Genomic DNA, 23555 nt, shown 5'->3' with positions numbered 1-23555 from the left:
AGAGGAGAGGGGGAATGAAGAACTTTCTCGACAAATTGGGGTTCCCAAAGGTACAGGAGGAGCTGGTAGAAGGGTTGGGGGCGCCGATAGAGCTGCAGGAGCTAATTAAAGGGATAGGCCAGATGCAGGCGGGGAAGGCGCCGGGGCCGGATGGGTTCCCGGTGGAGTTTTACAGGAAATTTGTGGACTTGGTGGGTCCAGTGCTGGTGAGAGCCTTTAATGAGGCGCGCGAGGGGGGGGGTTCTGCCCCCAACAATGTCGCAGGCCCTGATCTCCTTGATTTTGAAGCGGGACAAGGACCCGGTCCAGTGCGGGTCCTACAGGCCCATCTCCCTCCTAAATGTTGACGCCAAGCTGTTAGCAAAGGTCCTGGCAACCAGGATAGAGGACTGTGTGCCAGGGGTAGTCCATGAAGACCAGACGGGGTTCGTGAAGGGACGCCAACTTAACACAAATGTCCGGAGATTGTTAAATGTGATTATGATGCCAGCAGTGGAAGGGGAGGCGGAGATAGTGGTAGCGCTGGACGCGGAGAAGGCATTTGACAGGGTGGAGTGGGAATACTTGTGGGAGACGTTGGAAAGGTTTGGGTTTGGGGAGGGATTTATCAAGTGGGTAAAACTGCTCTATTCAGCTCCGATGGCAAGTGTGGTAACAAACAGGAGGAGGTCAGAATATTTTGGGCTCCATCGAGGGTACTAGGCAGGGATGTCCCCTATCCCCCTTACTCTTTGCATTAGCGATTGAGCCGTTGGCGATGGCACTGAGGGGTTCAGGGGGGTGGAGAGGACTGACAAGGGGAGGGGAGGAACATCGGGTCTCGCTTTATGCGGATGATTTGTTGTTGTATGTGGCAGACCCAGAGGGGGGAATGCCGGAGGTAATGGGGATACTAGCGGAGTTCGGGGACTTTTCGGGGTATAAATTAAATCTGGGGAAAAGTGAGGTCTTTGTAATACACCCGGGAGACCAAGGGGAGGGAATTGGGAGGCTCCCCTTCAAAAGAGCAGTTAAAAGTTTTAGGTACTTGGGGGTGCAGGTGGCAAAGAACTGGGGGACCCTCCACAAGTTGAACTTTTCCAGACTGGTGGAACAGATGGAGGAGGAGTTTAAGAGGTGGGACATGGTGCCGCTGTCGCTGGCAGGGAGGGTGCAGTCAGTTAAAATGACGGTCCTCCCGAGGTTCTTGTTTTTGTTCCAGTGTCTGCCCATCTTCCTCCCCAGGGCCTTTTTCAAGAAGGTAACGAGTAGTATCATGGGGTATGTGTGGGCACATGGCACCCCGAGAGTTAGAAGGGTCTTTTTGGAGCGGAGTAGGGATAGTGGAGGGCTGGCGTTACCCAACCTTTCAGGATATTACTGGGCGGCAAATACGTCGATGGTAAGAAAGTGGATGATGGAAGGGGAGGGGGCAGCCTGGAAGCGCATGGAGAGGGCGTCCTGCGGCAACATAAACTTAGGGGCACTGGTAACGGCACCATGGCCGCTCCCTCCCACGAGGTATACCACGAGCCCGGTGGTGGCGGCCACCCTCAAGATCTGGGGGCAGTGGAGGCGACACAGGGGGGAAGTGGGAGGTCTGATAGGGGCACCACTAAGAGGGAACAACAGATTTGCGCCGGGAAATACAGGAGGGGGATTCCAGAGCTGGCAGAGGGCGGGTATTAGACAACTGAGGGACTTGTTTATAGAGGGGAGGTTTGCGAGCTTGGGAGAGCTGGAGGAGAAATTTGGGCTCCCCCCGGGGAACACGTTCAGGTACCTCCAAGTGAAGGCATTTGCCAGACGACAGGTAGAGGGGTTCCCCGCGCTTCCCGACAGGGGGGTGAGTGATAGGGTGCTATCAGGGGTCTGGGTCGGGGAGGGGAAGATCTCGGACATCTATAAGATTATGCAGGAGGTGGAGGAGGTACCAGTAGTGGAGCTGAAAGATAAGTGGGAGTTAGAGCTGGGGGAACAGATAGAGGACGGGACATGGGCAGACGCCCTGGAGAGGGTTAACTCGTCGTCGTCATGTGCGAGACTAAGTCTCATTCAATTTAAGGTACTGCATAGAGCCCACATGACGGGGACAAGGATGAGTCGGTTTTTCGGGGGTGAAGACAGGTGTATTAGATGTTCGGGAAGCCCTGCGAATCATGCACATATGTTTTGGGCATGTCCGGCACTGGAGGAGTTCTGGAAGGGGGTGGCAGGGACGGTGTCGAGAGTGGTGGGGTCCAGGGTCAAGCCAGGATGGGGACTTGCGATCTTCGGGGTTGGGGTGGAACCGGGGGTACAGGAGGCGAGGGAGGCTGGAATACTAGCCTTTGCGTCCTTGGTGGCTCGGAGGAGGATCTTGATTCAGTGGAGGGACGAAAGGCCTCCGAGTGTTAACACCTGGTTAAACGACATGGCAAACTTCATCCAATTGGAAAGGATCAAATTCGCCCTGAGAGGGTCGGTGCAGGGGTTTTTCAGGCGATGGCAACCCTTCCTAGACCTCTTAGATCAGAGATAGAAACTGAGGCCGTGACAGCAGCAACCCGGGAGGGGAGGGGAGGGCGGGAGGGGGGGGGGGGGGGGGGGGGGGGGGGGACAACGACGAAGGAAGTACGGTAGCGGTGGTGGCACGGGCAAGGCCTGCCCGAGGACACTGCCAGAAATGATAAGTTGGTCTGACTGCCGGTCCGCCGGCGGGGGGGGGGGGGGGGGGGGGGGGGGGGGGAGACGCGCGAGTAGGGGGTGGGGGGGACCTTTTTTGTTAAGTAGGGGGGTCTGACTTTGTTTTGCTATAATTTAAATGTAAATGTAGGGGGGGTTAAATGTTTGTATTTTGAAAAATTTCTTCAATAAAAATTATTTAAAAAAAAAAAGATATATTCCCAGACCCCAGTGTGTACAGTGAACAGATATTACAGACTGGGTACGGTGTACAGTTAGATATATTCCCAGACCCCAGTGTGTACAGTGAACAGATATTACAGACTAGGTACGGTGTACAGTTAGATATATTCCCAGGCTCCAGTGTGTACAGTGAACAGATATTACAGACTGGGTACGGTGTACAGTTAGATATATTCCCAGACCCCAGTGTGTACAGTGAACAGATATTACAGACTGGGTACGGTGTACAGTTAGATATATTCCCAGGCCCCAGTGTGTACAGTGAACAGATATTACAGACTGGGTACGGTGTACAGTTAGATATATTCCCAGACTCCAGTGTGTACAGTGAACAGATATTACAGACTGGGTACGGTGTACAGTTAGATATATTCCCAGACCCCAGTGTGTACGGTGAACAGATATTACAGACTGGGTACGGTGTAGTTAGATATATTCCCAGGCCCCAGTGTGTACAGTGAACAGATACTACAGACTGGGTACGGTGTACAGTTAGATATATTCCCAGGCCCCAGTGTGTACAGTGAACAGATATTACAGACTGGGTACGGTGTACAGTTAGATATATTCCCAGGCCCCAGTGTGTACAGTGAACAGATATTACAGACTGGGTACGGTGTACAGTTAGATATATTCCCAGACCCCAGTGTGTACAGTGAACAGATATTACAGACTGGGTACGGTGTACAGTAAGATATATTCCCAGACTCCAGTACATTGGAGGGATGTAGCTGCATTAGTGGCAGTTTAGAGGAGGTTCATTAGCTTGATTCCAGAGATGAAGGGACTTTATCTTATGAAATGTAGTTGAGCTGTTTGGCCTATACTCTCTAGAGTTTAGAAGAATGAGGGAGATCTAATTGTAAAGGCATTGACAAAGTAGATGTTGAACGTATATTGCAGACTGGATATGGATTACGGTTAGACATATTACCTGACGACCGTTAAAATGAAGAGGTCGTACAGAGTGTGTCCCGCTTCATAGTAACAGTCTGTTAGGTGTGGGTCAAAGAGGAATAAGATGAGCTCAGGGTCCCAGTCTGAGTAACCAAAGAAAGAGCGAGTAACAAGAAATGTTTGAATACAACTTTACACCAGAAGCGTTGTTTAGTGCGTGCCGCTCAAATACTTGTTTCTTTACAGAAAAGCACAAAGTGTGAGGAACACATTGAATAAATTGGAGGTGCAAATTCAATCTGGGTGGTATTACATATCTGTCATTCCAGAGGAAAGGCTGCAAGACAGGACTGAGTACTAAATGGAGCAGATTCCAATATTTACAGGAAAGAAATTGAAGGTAGTGGAGTGGGAGGAATTAAGATGGCAGCTGGATTTGTATTTCCAGGTTCCCCACGGTAGGCTATTGCAGAAAATACAGAGGCATGGGATTCAGGGTGATTTAGCAGTTTGGATCAGAAATTGGCTAACTGATAGAAGACAAAGAGTGGTGGTTGATGGAAAATACTCTGACTGGTGTCCAGTTACTAGTGGTGTGTCACAGGGATCTGTTTTGAGGCCGTTGGTATTTGTCATTTTTATAAATGACCTGGAGGAGGGCGTAGAAGGATGGGTGAGTAAATTTGCAGATGACACTAAAGTCGGTGGAGTTGTGGACAGTGCAGAAGGATGTTACAAGTTACAGAGGGACATAGATAAGCTGCAGAGCTGGGCTGACAGGTGGCAAATGGAGTTTAATGCAGAAAAGTCTGAGGTGATTCATTTTGGAAGGAATAACAGGAAGGCAGAGTACTGGGCTAATGGTAAGATTCTTGGTAGTGTGGACGAGCAGAGAGATCTCGGTGTCCATGTCCATAGATATCTGAAAGTTGCCACCCAAGTTGAGAGGGTTGTTAAGAAGGCGTACGGTGTGTTAGCTTTTATTGGTAGAGGAATTGAGTTTCGGAGCCATGAGGTCATGTTGCAGTTGTACAAAACTGGTGCGGCCGCATTTGGAGTATTGTGTGCAGTTCTGGTCGCCACATTATAGGAAGGACGTGGAAGCATTGGAAAGGGTAGAGGAGATTTACAAGAATGTTGCCTGGTATGGAGGGAAGATCATATGAGGAAAGGCTGAAGGACTTGAGGCTGTTTTCGTTAGAGAGAAGAAGGTTAAGAGGTGACTTAATAGAGACATACAAGATGATCAGAGGATTAGATAGGGTGGACATCGAGAGCCTTTTTCTTCGGATGGTGATGTCCAGCACGAGGGGACATAGCTTTAAATTGAGGGGAGATAGATATAGGACAGATGTCAGAGGTAGGTTTTTTACTCAGAGAGTAGTAAGGGCGTGGAATGCCCTGCCTGCAACAGTAGTGGACTCGCCAACACTAAACGCATTCAAATGGTCATTGGATAGGCATATGGACGATAAGGGAATAGTGTAGAGGGACTTTAGAAGGGGTTCACAGGACGGTGCAACATCGTGGGCCGAAGGGCCTGTACTGCGCTGTAATGTTCTATGTTCTATTTCGGTCTTCTAGAATGGTTATGAAGTGATAGATTATACAAAATCATAGAATCAAAAAAAGGGGCTCAGGCAATGCTGAGTAGTTTAAATGGAGGATTTTAATTGAAGGGAGATTTAGTTGACAATTTAATGGTGCATGAGCATTTACATAATGGTTCTCAGAATAGAATTACATTCAATGTCGTGCTTTGAAGGAAGAAATGTAAAAAACAATGACTCATGTTGTGGATTAAGGCAAAGAAAATATCAAGAGGATGAAACACAGATTGTCCACAATTAACTTATCTTCATGATTAAGGATGAAATCTTCATTGATAAGGGAGGATTTAACAAGAGGTAAGCAGGCAGTGGAGATTATGGGTACAATGAAGAAACAGAATAGAATTTAAGATGTAGTGAGAGATGTATATAAATCCCCGGTTATCAAGTGAACAAATCTGTCAAAATGTAAACCTACAAGTGATCAACAGGAGGGTTCAAAACATAAATTTAAGGTGACGGAGCAGCAGTTTATACCCCTGAGGGGCAAGTCCTCTACTTTGAAAATAGTGAACCACAGACATCTAAAGAGGTAAAACTCAACAGAAAACGAAAGCAAAAAGGACACAAAAACATAAAAGAAACTCGATCCTGGTGAACAAGAGAGATACAAAAAACAGCGACAAAGCAGATAGTAGGAGATACAAAAAGATACAAAAAGTGAGGGATATCGAACTCAGTACAAATAAATTGAGGAGATCATGGCACCGTGTCAATGTTACTGGATCAGTAATCGAGCAGCCCAGGCTGGGGACTTGGGATTTGGGTTAGTAATTCTGGAATATAAAGCTACTGTCAGCAATGGTGAATCTATCTGGTTCACTATTGTCCCTTCAGGGAAGGAAATCTGCCCTCCTGGTCTGACCAACATGTGACTCCAAACCTGCAGCAATATACTGACATCTTGCCTTCCCTCTGAAATAGCCAAACAAGCCACTCAGTTCAAGGGCAATTAGGGATGGGCATCAAACACTAACCTTCCCAGCGGCACCTACATCCCATGGAAGAATAAAAAGAAATGTTTCCCCATTAGGAAGGAGGAGGCGGTCAACAGCACTGAAAATCAGGAACTTGGAGACTCACAGAATAATAATTTAGCACGCGATTTACAATAGAGGATGAGAGCAGCAAGCCAGATAATCCAAGGAAGAAAATTTCTGAATCAGAGACAGGAACTCTCCAAAACCAATTCAGCAAAATGAAAATGACAGTGAGAAGAAAATAATAGCACTAAAATATGACGTGTCCCCAGAACCAAATTGTGTTCCATCCCACATATTTAGGAAGTTGGAAACATTTCCACACGAGGTGTGTCAGAATCTTGGAACTCATTCTGCAAATGGCAATCGACAAAAGCTCATTCCTAAATTGTAAACTGAGACGATAAAATTTTTAATCAAAGGAAATTACAGGCCGGTCAGCCTTACGTTAGTGGTAGGGAAATTATTGGAGAGGATACTTTGAGACAGGATTTACCCCCATTTGGAAACAAGTGGGCGTATTAGCGAGTGGCAGCCCAGTTTTAAGAACAAAGAACAAAGAAAAGTACAGCTCAGGAACAGGCCCTTTGGCCCTCCAAGCCCGTGCCGACCATGCTGCCCGTCTAAACTAAAATCTTCTACACTTCTTGGGTCCGTATCCCTCTATTCCCATCCTATTCATGTATTTGTCAAGATGCCCCTTAAATGTCACTGTCGTCCCTGCTTCCACCACCTCCTCCGGCAGCGAGTTCCAGGCACCCACTACCCTCTGTGTAAAAAACTTGCCTCGTACATCTCCTCTAAAACTCACACCTTAAACCTATGTCACCTAGTAATTGACCCCTCTACCCTGGGGAAAAGCCTTTGACTATCCACTCTGACTATGCCCCTCATAACTTTGTAGACCTCTATCAAGTCGCCCCTCAACCTCTGTCGTTCCAGTGAGAGCAAACAGAGTTTATTCAACCGCTCCTCGTAGCTAATGCTCTCCATACCAGGCAACATCCTGGTAAATCTCTTCTGCACCCCTTCTGAAGCCTCCACATCCTTCTGGTAGTGTGGCGACCAGAATTGAACACTATACTCCAAGTGTGGCCTAACTAAGGTTCTGTACAGCTGCAACATGACTTGCCAATTCTTATATTCAATGCCCCGGCCAATGAAGGCAAGCATGCCGTATGCCTTCTTGACCACCTTCTCCACCTGTGTTGCCCCTTTCAGTGACCTGTGGACCTGTACACCCAGAGATCTCTGACTTTCAATACTCTTGAGAGCAGCACGGTAGCATGGTGGTTAGCATAAATGCTTCACAGCTCCAGGGTCCCAGGTTCAATTCCCGGCTGGGTCACTGTCTGTGTGGAGTCTGCACGTCCTCCCCGTGTGTGCGTGGGTTTCCTCCGGGTGCTCCGGTTTCCTCCCACAGTCCAAAGATGTGCGGGTTAGGTAGATTGGCCATGCTAAATTGCCCGTAGTGTCCTAAAAAGTAAGGTTAAGGGGGGTGTTGTTGGGTTACGGGTATAGGGTGGATATGTGGGTTTGAGTAGGGAGATCATTGCTCGGCACAACATCGAGGGCAGAAGGGCCTGTTCTGTGCTGTACTGTTCTATTCTATTCTAGTTCTACCATGTGAAGGGGAGGTTGTGTCTCGCTAACTGATCGAGGAAGTGACGAAGATGATTGATGAGGGTAGGGCAGTGGATGTTGTCTACATGGACGTCGGTAAGGCCTTTGACAAGGTTACCTCATTGCAGACTTGTACAGAAGGTGAAGTGACGACTTCCGGTTGTGGCCATGGAATAAGCGGTTGCACATCGGGTGGCTCCCGCTCAAGGAGTTTTTCGGTTTTCTTCCCGCCCGAAGGGTGAAGTATTTGAGTGCAAGAGGTACAGGAGTGCCTGCCTGGGGAAGGTTTTATGCCTCTGGTGTGGCTGGTGTATGGATCTATAGACTCGGAGTGGGGAAAGAAGAAAAGGGCTGCTGAAGCAGGAGAGTCTTGGTGATGCACCGCAGGGTAAGATGGCGGAGGGCAATGGGGCTACTCTGCCCCGCCCAGTGGTTGACAGAGCAGTTCATAAGAGTTACTTAATGGAACGTTTTGCCAGCAGAGGAAAGAGGCCGTGGAAGATCTGGTGGTGGAACTATTTAAGTCGAGGATTGAGGGAGTGAAGCAGAGGCTGGAGTCCCAGTGTCGGGTGATCCAGAAAGCGGAGGAGGCGGTGGGGGCACAAGGAGCAGTTAGCCTCTTTGGTGGCTGAGATGGGGATGATGCAGGAGACCCAGAAAAGACTGAAGCAGAAGGTGTTGGATCTGGTGAATCACGCCAGAAGACAAAACTCAGGGTCGGTGGAATGCCTGAAGGCATCGAAAGTGCAGAGGCCGGCTAAGATGCCGGAGAAACTGATGGGGAGGTGGCCTTTGATTGAGCTTTGATTAGCACAGGGTGCTAATGAGGAGGCTGCAGACGGGTGAGCCGCCAAGGGCGATGGTGGTGCAGTTGCACCACTTTCTGGACAAGGAGAAGATTCATCAATGGGCAAAGCAGACCAGGAAATGTACCTGGGAGGGGAACGAGTTGTGGGTGTACCAGGACCTGGGAGCAGAACTGGCAAAGAGGAGGGCCAGGTTTAATCAGGGCAAGGCTGCCCTCATCAAGAAGGGGGTGGTTTGGAGTATTGCACCCTGACCAGGAGATAAGGAGGCAATGGAATTTATGAGGGACAATGGACTGGGGGGAGAGTGAGGACACTGAACCATGGAGGCATTTGTGTGTTCTTTAATGTTTTAGATGGTGGGTTTTGTTTTGAAGGCTGGTTTTACGTGGGCAACATCGAGGGTCAGTGCACCTGTTGTTACTCTTTAGGGGTGTATGGGTACGAGGGGAAGGAGGAGGTAGGGAAGTTGGAGGCTTGGGCAGGGGCCACAAAGGCTAGGCGGGCTAGTTAACGGGAGTGAGGTGGGGAGTTGTCAGGAGGCAGGCGTGGGGATGAGGGGGCTGATTCTTTGTTTGAGGGCGGGGGAGAGGCTTGCTGACAAGAGTGTGGCTGATGTGGCGCAATTGGAAAACAATCGCTGACAGTGGACATGGGCCTGGAGGGTCGCATAACACGGGCCTGGGGCTGGTCCAAGAAGGGATATGGCTGATCGGCAGGGGAGGGGGAATGGGGAGCCCCCAAACAGGCTGGTCTCATGAAACGTATGTGGCAGAATGGGCCATCAAACGGTCATGTGTGTTCATGCACTTAAGGAGTCTGAAGGCGAACCAGGACTTTTTCATAGAATTTACAGTGCAGAAGGAGGCCATTCAGCCCATCGAGTCTGCACCAGCTCTTGGAAAGAGCACCCTATCCAAGGTCAACAGGTGATTAAGAAGGCAAATGGAACTTTGTCCTTCATTGCTAGAGGGATGGAGTTTAAGACTAGGGAGGTTATGTTGCAATTGTATAAGGTGCGGCCACACCTGGAGTATTGTGTTCAGTTTTGGTCTCCTTACTTGAGAAAGGACGTACTGGCGCTGGAGGGTGTGCAGAGGATATTCACTAGGTTAATCCCAGAGCTGAAGGGGTTGGATTATGAGGAGAGGTTGAGTAGACTGGGACTGTACTCGTTGGAATTTAGAAGGATGAGGGGGATCTTATAGAAACATTTAAAATTATGAAGGGAATAGATAGGATAGATGCGGGCAGGTTGTTTCCACTGGCGGGTGACAGCAGAACTAGGGGACAGCCTCAAAATAAGGGGAAGTAGATTTAGGACTGAGTTTAGGAGGAACTTCTTCACCCAAAGGGTTGTGAATCTATGAAATTCCTTGCCCAGTGAAGCAGTTGAGGCTCCTTCATTACATGTTTTTAAGGTAAAGATAGATAGTTTTTTGAAGAATAAAGGGATTAAGGGTTATGGTGTTCGGGCCGGAAAGTGGAGCTGAGTCCACAAAAGATCAGCCATGATCTAATTGAATGGCGGAGCAGGCTCGAGGGGCCAGATGGCCTACTCCTGCTCCTAGTTCTTATGTTCTTATGTCAACAACTTCACCCTATCCCCCATAACCCAGTAACCCCACCCAACGCTAAGGGAAATTTTGGACACTAGGGGCAATTTATCATGGCCAATCCACCTAACCTGCACATCTTTGGACTGTGGGAGGAAACTGGAGCACCCGGAGGAAACCCACACACACATGGGGAGGATGTGCAGACTCCGCACAGACAGTGACCCAAGCCGGAATCGAACCTGGGACCCTGGAGCTGTGAAGCAGTTGTGCTATCCACAATGCTACCGTGCTGCTGATGCAACAGTCCAGTCAAGAAAGCCCAACAACGTCTCTACTTCCCACGGAAGCTAAAGAAATTTGGCATGTCTGCATTGACTCTCACAAACTTCTACAGATGTGCGATAGAGACCATCCTATCACAGCTTGGTATGGCAACTACCCGGTCCAGGGTCGCAAGGAACTGCAGAGTGTGGCGAACTCAGCCCAACGCATCACATAAGCTTGCCACCCCCACCTCCCGCTGCCTCCGAAAGACAGACAGCATTATCAGAGACCCCTCCCACCCAGGCTTTGCCTTCTTCCAGACCCTTCCATCAGGAAGAAGGTACAGTCTGAAGACTCGCACATCCAGACATAGGAACAGCTTCTTCCCCACAGATACAAGACTCCTCAATGACTCCCCCTCGGACTGATCTGTTCCCTGTAAGAACACTATTCACGACGCCCAATGCTGTTCTTGCTCATGTAACTGCTTTGTTTGCTTTGTTTGGCTCCTTGTTCCACATTGTAACCAATTACTGTTTGTCGATGTACCATTTGTTAATGTTCTCTGTTGATTATACTTGTGTCTACCATGTACGTACTGTGTACATTCCTCGGCCGCAGAAAAATTCTTTTCACTGTACTTCGGTACATGTGACAATAAATCAAATCAATCAATCAGAAGAGGAGGTGTGCAAGCGGGTGAGGGCTGCCATCCGGGATGCGTGGATCTAAACGATACGGGTGAGGTCACAGCCACCACGCTGCGGGGGGCACTAAAACGGTGGTCAGGGGGTAGATTATCTCAATTCGGGTGCACAGGGAGAAAGCAGAGCGGGCAGAGATGGCAACGCTGGTGGAAGAGATTCTGAGGGTGGACAGAAGGTATTTGGAGGTCCTGGAATCCGGGCTACTGAAGGAGAGGCAGAGGCTCGAGATGGAGTTCGGATTAGTGTCTACAGGGAAGGGGGTGGTGCAGTTACAGATGGCCAGAGGGGCAGTGTATGAATACGGGGGGAAGACGAGCAGGATGTTGGCCCACAAGTTGATGAAGCAAGAGGTGGCGAGGGAGGTTGGCAGAGTCAGGGATAAGGATAAGGTAGTGATGGGCCCAGAAGGGGTAAATGGCGTGCTGATTTGTTCTACAGAAGGCTATGTAAGTCTGAGTCCCCGGCTGGGGGGAAGAGGGGATGTGGCAGTTTTTGGACGGGCTGGAGGTTCCCAAGGTAGAGGACGAGCTGGTTCAAGGATTGGGAGCCCCAATTGGGTTGAGGGACGTTTTGGACAGTATGGGGGCTATGCAGGCAGGGAAGGCACCGGGGTTGACGGGTTCCCAGTGGAGTTTTATGTGAAGTTTGGGGCGGTCCTGGGGCACTGCTGGTGAGAATGTATAATGAAGCAATTGTCACAGGCTTCCATCTCCGTGATGTTAAAAAACGACAAGGATCTGGAGCAGTGCGGGACGTAGAGCCCGATAACATTATTGAATGTACATGCCAAGCTGTTGGTGAAGGTGTTGGCCTTGCGAATTGAGGGCTGCACCCCTGGGGGAACAGGTGAGGGTCAAACGGGGTTTGTGAAGGGGAGGCAGTTGATGGCAAACGAGAGGAAGCTGCTTAATGTAATCATGATGCCTTCGGAGGGGCAGGAGGTAGAGGTAGTGGTAGCGATGGACACAGAGAAGGCGTTCAATCGGGTGGAGTGGGAGTATCTGCTGGAGATGTTGGGGCGGTTCAGGTTCAGATCGGGGTTTGTGGACTGGGTCCGCTGTCCAAGGCGCTGGTCGCAAGTGTGCGGACGAATCAGGTGAGTTTGGGGTATTTTGACTTGCATCGGGGGACAAGGCAAGGGTGCCCGCTCCCCCATTGCCCTTCGTCTTGCTAGTAATGGCTTAGGGTGTCGAGGGACGAGATGGACTGAGCTGGGGGGTGTTGAGCACAGGGTCTCATTGTATGCAGGTGGCCTGTTGCTATATATCTCAGGCCCATTGGGCAGTATCTGGGACATATGGTGATATTAGAGGAATTTGGCCAGTTTTCGGGGTACAAGCTAAATATGGGAAAGAGCGAGGTGTTCCCAATTGAGACGAGAGGACAGGAGAGGAAGTTAGAGGAGCTGCTGTTCAGGGTGGTGGGCTCGAGGTACTTGGGAATCCAGGTGATGCGGGGTGGGCGCAGCTGCACAAGTTGATCCTGGCCCGGCTGGTGGAGCAGGTGAAAGTGGATTTTAAGGGGTGGGATGTGCTATCGCTGGCGGGGCGAGTGCAGACAGTAAAAATAACGGGTGATGCCAAGGTTTCTGTTCATGTTCCAGAACCACCAATTTTGATCCCAAAACCGTTTTTCAAGAAGGTTAATGCGCTGATCTCTGGGTTTGTGTGAGTGAGGAAGAACCCGTGGGTTAGGAGGGTTTTTCTGGAGGGTGGTGAGGTTGGGCAGGGAGGGGGAGGTGGTGGCTCTGCCGACCATGATTGAGTATTACTGGCTAGCGAATATCGCTATGGTTAGGAAATGGGTTGTGGGTGAGAGGCTCATGTGGGGTCAGATGGAAGCAGCAGGGGAATGGGTTTGAATCTTTGCTGTCAGCGCCTCTGCCGTTCTCACCGGCCAGGTAATCTGTGAGCCCAGTGGTGGTGTTAGTCCTAAGAGTGTGGGGCAGTGGAGGCTACAATTGGGGCTGGAGGGTGCCTCTGTGTGGGCACCGATCTACGTCATCCATAGGTTTGTGCTGGGGGGTTGTATGCTAGGTTTTGGGGATGATGGCAAGCAGAGATTGAAAGATTTGCCGATCTGTTCATAGGTGGCAATTTTGCGAGGTTGGACTACGAGCATGAGCTGCCCAGGGGGAACGGTTTTAGGTACCTACAGATCTGGAATTTTGTAAGGAGAGAGGTGCCCTCCTTTCCTGGTCTGCCACCCCTGGGGTTGCAGGACAAGGTGCCATCGAGGGACGAGATAGGGGAAGGGAAGGTGTCCTTGGCCTACAAGTTGATGGATTGGGAGGGGCCCTGTGGGGATATAAAACGCACGTGGGAGGAGCTGGGAGGGGTGGTGGAGGCCGAGACCTGGGCAGAGAATGCGGAGGTTAAGCCTCATCCAGTTTAAAGTAGTCCACAGGGCACATCTGACAGTAGCAAGGATGAGTAGGTTCTCTGAGGGGGTGGAGGATAAGTGTGGGTGGCGTGCGGGGAGACCTGCGCATCAGGTCCACATGTCCTGGGCATGTCCAAGGTTGAAAGGGTTCCGGCAGGGGTTTGCGATTGTAACGTCCGAGGTGCTAATGGTGGAAGTGGCCCCGAGTCCAGAGGTGGTGATATTTGGAGTGTCGGAAGACCTGGGAGCCTAGGGGATGAAAGAGGCGATGTTTTGGCCTTTGCCTCCCTGATAGCCCGGAGACGGATCTTGCTCGGGTGGAGGGACTCAGAGCCACCTAAAGAAGGCTGGAGAAGGTCAAGTTCGTCTTGAGGGGGTTGGCGGATGGGTTCACTCGGAGATGGAAGCCGTTCATTGATTTCTTTAAGGGGGTTTGAGGGGTAAACTGGAGGGGGGAATGCGGGGGTAATAGGGTTAAAATGGGAAAGGCAAGATTGGAGAAGGGGGCGGTATTCGGGGAGCAGGAGAGGGTGTGTGTTGGTTGTTTATTATGTTGTTTGGTTGTTCTTCTGCTTTTGTTTGTTTCTGTAAATGCCTTGAATTAAATATTTTTAAAAAGGTGAAGTCTTACGGGATCAGAGGTGAGCTGGCAAGATGGATACAGAACTGGCTCGGTCATAGAAGGTGGAGGGTAGCAGTGGATGGGAGCTTTACTGAATGGAGGGCTGTGACTAGTGGCGTTCCTCAGGTGTCAGTGCTGGGACCTTTGTTGTTTGTAGTATGTATAAATGATTTGAAGGAAATTGTAACTGGTCTGATTAATAAGTTTGAGGGTGATACAAAGGTTGGTGGAATTGCGGATAGCGATGTGGACTGTCCGAGGATATAGCAGGATGTAGATCGGATGGAGACTTGGGCGAAGAGATGGCAAATGGAGTTTAATCCGGACAAATGTGACGCAATACATTTTGAAAGGTCTAATACAGGTGGGAAATATAAAGGAAATGGCAGAACCTTTCAGAGTATTAACAGGTAGAGGGATCTGGGTGTACAAATCCACAGGTCACTTGAAGTAGCAGCGCTGGTGGAGAAGGTAGATAAGAAGGCATACGGCATGCTTGCCTACATCGGCCAGGGCACTGAGTACAGGAATTGGCAAAGTCTTGTTGCAGCTTTATAGAATCTGAGTTCGGCCACACTTGGAATATAGGGCGGGATTCTCCAAACAGCCGCCAGGTCGGAGAATCGGTGGGAGTCGGTGTGAGTCCCGCCCTCGCCAGCTGCCGAATTCTCCGGCCCCCCAAAAGTCCCGCTGACGTGAATCACGCCGCCCGCCTCGGAGAATGGTGAGTACCAGCGCGACGCTATGGGCCCCGGTGCCGCCCGAATTCTCTGGCCCGCAATGGGCCGAGCGGCCACCTGTTTTAGGCCGGTCCCGCCGGCGTAAATTAGAGCTGGTACTTACCGGCGGGACCTGGCTCTGCGGGCGGCCTCCGGGGCCCCCAGGGTGGTGCGGGAGTACCTGGCTCCCGGGGGTGCCCCACGGTGGCCTGGCCCGCGGTCGGGGCCCACCGATCTGCCGGCGGGCCTGTGCCGTGGAGCACTCTTTCCCTCCGCGCTGGCTGGTGTACCGGTTCGCGATGGCCGGCGCGGAGATGAACCCCCCCTGCGCATGCACCCATTCGCGCTGGCCGGCGGAGGCCCTTTGGCGCTGGTTGGCGTGGCGCCAAGCCCCTTCCGCACCAGCCGGCGTGGCGCAAACCACTCTGGCCTAGCCCCTGAAGGTGCGGAATTCAGGGCGACCCGATGCCAGAGTGGTTCACGCCACTCCTTTGCGCCAGAGCTGCCCGCCCCGCCGGTATCCGACGAATCCCGCCCATCGTATTCAATTCTGGTCGCCACACCACCAGAAGGATGTGGAGGCTTGGGAGAGTGTACAGAAGAGGTTTACCAGTATGGAGGGCATTAAGTATGAGGAGAGATTGGATAAACTCGGTTTGCTCTCACTGGAATGATGGAGGTTGAGGGCGACCTGAAGTCTACAAAATTATGAGGGCATGGACAGAGTTGATAGTCAAAAGCATTTTCCCAGGGAGGAAGAGTCAATTACCAGGGGACAGAGGTTTACGGTGTGATGGGTAAAGTTTAGAGGAGATGTGCGAGGGAAGCTTTTTACACAGAGGTTTCCTGGAACTCGCTGCTGGAGCAGATGGTGGAAGTAGGTATGATAGTGACATTTAAGGGACGTCTTGACAAATACAAAAATAGGATCGGAATAGAGGGATAGGGACTCCAGAAGTGCAGAAGGTTTTAGGTTAGATGGGCAACATGGTCGGTGCAGGCTTGGAGGGCCAAAGGGCCTGTTCCTGAGCTGTACTTTACTTTATTCTTTGTTCACAGGGATGTAGTAGAGGGGGAAGTACAGTTTGTAGAGTTAGATCGCAGATCAGACACAGAATGGTGAAACAGGCTCGGGGTGGGGACTAAATGGCCTCCTCCTGATCCTATATTTTATGATCCTGGTCCGATTTCTGGTTTAGAGAGAAACACAAATAGCCAGGGCTCTCAGTCTGATCACTGTCCAGTGAGCCCTGGGACAGAGAGGAACACAATTAGCCAGTGCTCTCAGTCTGATCACTGTCCAGTGAGCCCTGGGACAGAGAGGAACACAATTAGCCAGGGCTCTCAGTCTGATCACTGTCCAGTGAGTCCTGGGACACAGGAACACAATTAGCCAGGGCTCTCAGTCTGATCACTGTCCAGTGAGCCCTGGGACAGAGAGGAACACAATTAGCCAGGGCTCTCAGTCTGATCACTGTCCAGTGAGCCCTGGGACAGAGGGAACACAATTACCCAGGGCTCTCAGTCCGATCATTGCCCAGTGAGCCCTGGGACAGAGAGGAACACAATTAGCCAGGGCTCTCAGTCTGATCACTGTCCAGTGAGCCCTGGGACACAGGAACACAATTAGCCAGGGCTCTCAGTCTGATCACTGTCCAGTGAGCCCTGGGACACAGGAACACAATTAGCCAGGGCTCTCAGTCTGATCACTGTCCAGTGAGTCCCTCTGGAATATCCGAGTGACTGGATGTTAAATAAGATGTTCTAATCACCTCATCCTTGAATTATTCAATCTCAAGTTGAATATAAAGAATGGTCCCTTGAGTGAGGTTCCAATGATCTGAACCCAGTAACAGGCAGCAGCTTCTGGAGAGGGGGTGAGGGAACAGGAAACTATAAAGGAAGAGGACACAATGCTGTGGGGTTTCTTACCGGGAGAGATGATCTTTTTCATTCCCTTCCACACGGTGTAGGGTAACGGACCTTGGAATCTTGTGTATTTCCCTCTGGGAACCATCTCTATCTCCACATCTTTACCTCTCTCTGCACCTTCCTCATTCTCCTCTTTATCCAGGTACCTGTTTAAATGGGATTGATTTAATCACTCACTCTGAATACAGACTGTGATAACAGTGTCAAACTGTGTCAGAGTTTGCATTAGACACTCACCTTTCCTTCAATCTTTTCAGTTCCTGCAGGACAGAGAATCAGAAACATTTTAATAAATAAACAATGTGTTGTTTGAATTTTACTATTTAATAATGTGCATTTAATAATTTTAGTCAAATGTGAAGGGATCTTGGTGGATTCCTGTGATTTGATACCACATCAGTGATCACAGCCACCCTAACCCTGCCACATACAGTCAATAGGGTTTCCTCTGCTGTTGAAGACTTTGAAAGTGACACTGATTGTTCATTTTATTTGTGGTCTCTAGTTTAGCGCCGCGTTAGTTACGCGGCCGGCGCCGCGTAAATGATGTCACCCGTGCATGCGCGTTTGCCGTCCTCCCCACGGGGAGGTGTGTGTGTTTGTCAGTGTGTGTGTTTGTCAGTGCCTCTGTCTGTCAGTGTGTGTGTGTGTCTGTCGGTGGGTGTGTTTGTCAGTGCCTCTGTCTGTCAGCGTGTGTTTGTGTTTGTCAGTGCCTCTGTCTGTCAGTGTGTGTGTTTGTCAGTGTGTGTGTGTCTGTCAGTGTGTGTTTGTCAGTGCCTCTGTCTGTCAGTGTGTGTGTGTCTGTCAGTGTGTGTTTGTCAGTGCCTCTGTCTGTCAGTGTGTGTGTGTCTGTCAGTGTGTGTTTGTCAGTGCCTCTGTCTGTCAGTGTGTGTGTCTGTCAGAGTGTGTGTCTGTCAGAGTGTGTGTTTGTCAGTGTGTGTGTTTGTCAGTGTGTGTGTTTGTCAGTGTGTGTGTGTCTGTCAGTGTGTGTGTGTCTGTCAGTGTGTGTGATTGTCAGTGTGTGTGTTTGTCAGTGTGTGTGTTTGTCAGTGTGTGTGTTTGTCAGTGTGTGTGTGTCTGTCAGTGTGTGTGTGTCTGTCAGTGTGTGTGATTGTCAGTGTGTGTGTCTGTCAGTGTGTGTGATTGTCAGTGTGTGTGTTTGTCAGTGTGTGTGTTTGTCAGTGCCTCTGTCTGTCAGTGCCGCTGTCTGTCAGTGTGTGTGTGTGTCTGTCAGTGTGTGTGTCTGTCAGTGTGTGTGTCTGTCAGTGCCTCTGACTGTCAGTGTGTGTGTGTGTCTGTGCCTCTGTCTGTCAGTGTGTGTGTGTGTCTGTCAGTGTGTGTGTTTGTCAGTGCCTCTGTCTGTCAGTGTGTGTGTCTGTCAGTGTGTGTGTCTGTCAGTGTGTGTGTTTGTCAGCGTCTCTGTCAGTGTGTGTGTGTCTGTCAGTGTGTGTCTCTGTCTGTCAGTGTGTTTGTCAGCGTCTCTGTCTGTCAGTGTGTGTGTTTGTCAGTCAGTGCCTCTGTCTGTCAGTGTGTGTGTGCCTGTCAGTCAGTGCCTCTGTCTGTCAGTGTGTGTGTGCCTGTCAGTCAGTGCCTCTGTCTGTCAGTGTGTGTGTGTGTGTGTGTCTGTCACTGTGTGGGTGTGTCTGTCACTGTGTGGGTGTGTCTGTCACTGCCTCTGTCTGTCAGTGTGTGTCTGTCAGTGTGTGTGTTTGTCAGTGTGTGTGTGTCTGTCAGTGTGTGTGTTTGCCAGTGCCTCTGTCTGTCAGTGTGTGTGTCTGTCACTGTGTGTCTGTCAGTGTGTGTGTTTGTCAGTGCCTCTGTCTGTCAGTGTGTGTGTGTGTCTGTCAGTGTGTGTTTGTCAGTGCCTCTGTCTGTCAGTGTGTATGTGTGTCTGTCAGTGTGTGTTTGTCAGTGCCCCTGTCTGTCAGTGTGTGTTTGTCAGTGTGTGTGTGTCTGTCAGTGTGTGTGTTTGTCAGTGCCTCTGTCTGTCAGTGTGTGTGTGTTTGTCAGTGCCTCTGTTTGTCAGTGTGTGTGTTTGTCAGTGTGTGTGTGTCTGTCAGTCAGTGCCTCTGTCTGTCAGTGTGTGTGTGTCTGTCAGTGTGTGTGTTTGTCAGTCAGTGCCTCTGTCTGTCAGTGTGTGTGTGTGTGTCTGTCAGTGTGTGTTTGTCAGTGCCTCTGTCTGTCAGTGTGTGTGTGTGTGTCTGTCAGTGTGAGTGTTTGTCAGATTGTCAGTGTGTGTGTGTCTGTCAGTGTGTGTGTTTGTCAGTGTGTGTGTGTTTGTCAGTGCCTCTGTCTGTCAGTGCCTCTGTCGGTCAGTGTGTTTGTGTCCGTCAGTGTGTGTGTTTGTCAGTGCCTCTGTCTGTCAGTGAGTGTGTGTCTGTCAGTGTGTGTGTGTGTTTGTCAGTGTCTCTGTCTGTCAGTCAGTGCCTCTGTCTGTCAGTGTGTGTGTTTGTCAGTCAGTGCCTCTGTCTGTCAGTGTGTGTGTGTCTGTCAGTGTGTGTTTGTCAGTGCCTCTGTTTGTCAGTGTGTGTGTGTCTGTCAGTGTGTGTGTTTGTCAGAGTGTGTGTGTGTGTCTGTCAGAGTGTGTGTTTGTCAGAGTGTGTGTTTGTCAGATTGTCAGTGTGTGTGTGTCTGTCGGTGCCTCTGTTTGTCAGTGTGTGTGTGTGTGTCTGTCAGAGTGTGTGTTTGTCAGATTGTCAGTGTGTGTGTGTCTGTCAGTGTGTGTGTTTGTCAGTGCCTCTGTCTGTCAGTGCCTCTGTCTGTCAGTGTGTTTGTGTCCGTCAGTGTGTGTGTTTGTCAGTGCCTCAGTCTGTCAGTGAGTGTGTGTCTGTCAGTGTGTGTGTGTGTTTGTCAGTGTCTCTGTCAGTCAGTGTGTGTGTTTGTCAGTCAGTGCCTCTGTCTGACTGTGTGTGTGTGTCTGTCATTGTGTGTGTTTGTCTGTCAGTGTGTGTCTCTGTCTGTCAGTGTGTGTGTTTGTCAGTGCCTCTGTCTGTCAGTGTGTGTGTTTGTCAGCGTATCAGTCTGTCAGTGTGTGTGTTTGTCAGTGCCTCTGTCTGTCAGTGTGTGTGTCTGTCAGTGTGTGTGTTTGTCAATCAGTACCTCTGTCTGTCAGTATGTGTCTTTGTCAGTGCCACTTTCTATCAGTGTGTGTCTCTGTCTGTCAGTGTGTGTGTTCGTCAGCGTATCTGTCTGTCAATGTGTGTGTTTGTCAGTGCCTGTGTCTGTCACTGTGTGTGTTTGTCAGTGCCTCTGTCTGTCAATGTGTGTGTTTGTCAGCGTATCTGTCTGTCAGTGTGTGTTTGTCAGTGCCTGTGTCTGTCACTGTGTGTGTTTGTCAGTGCCTCTGTCTGTCAGTGTGTGTTTTTGTCAGTGCCTCTGTCTGTCAGTGTGTATGTTTGTCAGTCAGTACCTGTCTGTCAGTATGTGTCTTTGTCAGTGCCTCTGTCTGTCAGTGTGTGTGTTTGTCAGTGCCCCTGTCTGTCAGTGTGTGTGTTTGTCAGTGCCTGTCTGTCAGTGTGTGTGTGTCTGTCAGTGTGTGTGTTTGTCAGTGCCTCTGTCTGTCAGTGTGTGTGTGTCTGTCAGTCAGTGCCTCTGTCTGTCAGTGTGTGTAGTTGTCAGTGTGTGTGTTTGTCAGTGCCTCTGTCTGTCAGTGTGTGTGTTTGTCAGTGTGTGTGTGTCTGTCAGTCAGTGTGTGTGTGTCTGTCAGTGTGCGTTTGTCAGTGCCTCTGTCTGTCAGTGCCTCTGTCTGTCAGTGTGTGTGTGTGTGTCTGTCAGTGTGTGTGTCTGTCAGTGTGTGTGTCTGTCAGTGTGTGTGTGTCTGTCAGTGTGTGTGTTTGTCAGTGCCTCTGTCTGTCATTGTGTGTGTGTCTGTCAGTGTGTGTGTTTGTCAGTGCCTCTGTCTGTCAGTGCCTCTGTCTGTCAGTGTGTGTGTGTGTGTCTGTCAGTGTGTGGATTTGTCAGTGCCTCTGTCTGTCAGTGCCTCTGTCTGTCAGTCTGTGTGTGCCTATCAGTGTGTGTGTCTGTCAGTGTGTGGGTTTGTCAGTGCCTCTGTCTGTCAGTGTGTGTGTGTCTGTCAGTGTGTGTTTGTCAGTGCCTCTGTTTGTCAGTGTGTGTGTGTCTGTCAGTGTGTGTGTTTGTCAGAGTGTGTGTTTGTCAGAGTGTGTGTGTGTGTCTGTCAGAGTGTGTGTTTGTCAGAGTGTGTGTTTGTCAGATTGTCAGTGTGTGTGTGTCTGTCAGTGCCTCTGTTTGTCAGTGTGTGTGTGTGTCTGTCAGAGTGTGTGTTTGTCAGTGTGTGTGTTTGTCAGTCAGTGCCTCTGTCTGTCAGTGTGTGTGTGTCTGTCAGTGTGTGTTTGTCAGTGCCTCTGTCTGTCAGTGTGTGTGTGTGTCTGTCAGAGTGTGTGTTTGTCAGTGTGTGTGTTTGTCAGATTGTCAGTGTGTGTGTGTCTGTCAGTGTGTGTGTTTGTCAGTGTGTGTGTGTTTGTCAGTGCCTCTGTCTGTCAGTGCCTCTGTCGGTCAGTGTGTTTGTGTCCGTCAGTGTGTGTGTTTGTCAGTGCCTCTGTCTGTCAGTGAGTGTGTGTCTGTCAGTGTGTGTGTGTGTTTGTCAGTGTCTCTGTCTGTCAGTCAGTGCCTCTGTCTGTCAGTGTGTGTGTTTGTCAGTCAGTGCCTCTGTCTGTCAGTGTGTGTGTGTCTGTCAGTGTGTGTTTGTCAGTGCCTCTGTTTGTCAGTGTGTGTGTGTCTGTCAGTGTGTGTGTTTGTCAGAGTGTGTGTTTGTCAGTGTGTGTGGGTCTGTCAGTCAGTGCCTCTGTCTGTCAGTGTGTGTGTGTCTGTCAGTGTGTGTTTGTCAGTGTGTCTGTCAGTGTGTGTGTTTGTCAGTGCCTCTGTCTGTCAGTGTGTGTGTGTTTGTCAGTGCCTCTGTTTGTCAGTGTGTGTGTTTGTCAGTGTGTGTGTGTCTGTCAGTCAGTGCCTCTGTCTGTCAGTGTGTGTGTGTCTGTCAGTGTGTGTGTTTGTCAGTCAGTGTCTCTGTCTGTCAGTGTTTGTGTGTCTGTCAGTGTGTGTTTGTCAGTGCCTCTGTCTGTCAGTGTGTGTGTGTGTGTCTGTCAGAGTGTGTGTTTGTCAGTGTGTGTGTCAGATTGTCAGTGTGTGTGTGTCTGTCAGTGTGGGTGTTTGTCAGTGCCTCTGTCTGTCAGTGCCTCTGTCGGTCAGTGTGTTTGTGTCCGTCAGTGTGTGTGTTTGTCAGTGCCTCTGTCTGTCAGTGAGTGTGTGTCTGTCAGTGTGTGTGTGTGTTTGTCAGTGTCTCTGTCTGTCAGTCAGTGCCTCTGTCTGTCAGTGTGTGTGTGTGTGTCTGTCAGAGTGTGTGTTTGTCAGTGTGTGTGTTTGTCAGATTGTCAGTGTGTGTGTGTCTGTCAGTGTGTGTGTTTGTCAGTGTGTGTGTGTTTGTCAGTGCCTCTGTCTGTCAGTGTGTGTGTGTGTGTGTCTGTCAGAGTGTGTGTTTGTCAGTGTGTGTGTTTGTCAGATTGTCAGTTTGTGTGTGTGTCTGTCAGTGTGTGTGTTTGTCAGTGTGTGTGTTTGTCAGATTGTCAGTGTGTGTGTGTCTGTCAGTGCCTCTGTTTGTCAGTGTGTGTGTGTGTGTCTGTCAGAGTGTGTGTTTGTCAGTGTGTGTGTTTGTCAGATTGTCAGTGTGTGTGTGTCTGTCAGTGTGTGTGTTTGTCAGTGTGTGTGTGTTTGTCAGTGCCTCTGTCTGTCAGTGCCTCTGTCTGTCAGTGAGTGTGTCTGTCAGTGTGTGTGTGTGTTTGTCAGTGTCTCTGTCTGTCAGTGTGTGTGTTTGTCAGTCAGTGCCTCTGTCTGACTGTGTGTGTGTGTCTGTCATTGTGTGTGTTTGTCTGTCAGTGTGTGTCTCTGTCTGTCAGTGTGTGTGTTTGTCAGTGCCTCTGTCTGTCACTGTGTGTGTTTGTCAGCGTATCAGTCTGTCAGTGTGTGTGTTTGTCAGTGCCTCTGTCTGTCAGTGTGTGTGTGTCACTGTCAGTGTGTGTGTCTGTCATTGTGTGTGTTTGTCAGTGCCTCTGTCTGTCAGTGTGTGTGTCTGTCACTGTGTCTGTCAGTGTGTGTGTTTGTCAGTGCCTCTGTCTGTCAGCGTGTGTGTGTGTCTGTCAGTGTGTGTGTTTGTCAGTGCCTCTGTCTGTCAGTGTGTGTGTGTGTCTGTCAGTGTGTGTTTGTCAGTGCCCCTGTCTGTCAGTGTGTGTTTGTCAGTGTGTGTGTGTCTGTCAGTGTGTGTGTTTGTCAGTGCCTCTGTCTGTCAGTGTGTGTGTGTTTGTCAGTGCCTCTGTTTGTCAGTGTGTGTGTTTGTCAGTGTGTGTGTGTCTGTCAGTCAGTGCCTCTGTCTGTCAGTGTGTGTGTGTCTGTCAGTGTGTGTGTTTGTCAGTCAGTGCCTCTGTCTGTCAGTGTGTGTGTGTCTGTCAGTGTGTGTTTGTCAGTGCCTCTGTCTGTCAGTGTGTGTGTGTGTGTGTCTGTCAGAGTGTGTGTTTGTCAGTGTGTGTGTTTGTCAGATTGTCAGTGTGTGTGTGTCTGTCAG

The 23555-nt window shown here is 50.0% G+C and overlaps 1 protein-coding gene across 1 annotated transcript in view; it reads right to left on the bottom strand.

Annotated features, from left to right (window-relative positions):
• Positions 1 to 23555, bottom strand: part of LOC119976358 (zinc-binding protein A33-like) — a 58481-nt gene that overhangs the window by 7631 nt on the left and 27295 nt on the right. Inside the window, exons 4-5 of the mRNA XM_038816842.1 lie at positions 17225 to 17247; positions 16988 to 17133 (exon numbers count right to left, since the gene is read on the bottom strand). Coding sequence (XP_038672770.1) covers positions 16988 to 17133; positions 17225 to 17247 — 169 coding nt within the window. The remainder of the gene's footprint in view (positions 1 to 16987; positions 17134 to 17224; positions 17248 to 23555) is intronic.

Source organism: Scyliorhinus canicula, chromosome 13, assembly GCF_902713615.1.
Source record: "Scyliorhinus canicula chromosome 13, sScyCan1.1, whole genome shotgun sequence".
Taxonomy (NCBI): Eukaryota; Metazoa; Chordata; class Chondrichthyes; order Carcharhiniformes; family Scyliorhinidae; genus Scyliorhinus; species Scyliorhinus canicula.
Note: the sequence above shows the minus strand (reverse complement) of the source record. Positions and strands in the feature narration are given on the sequence as shown.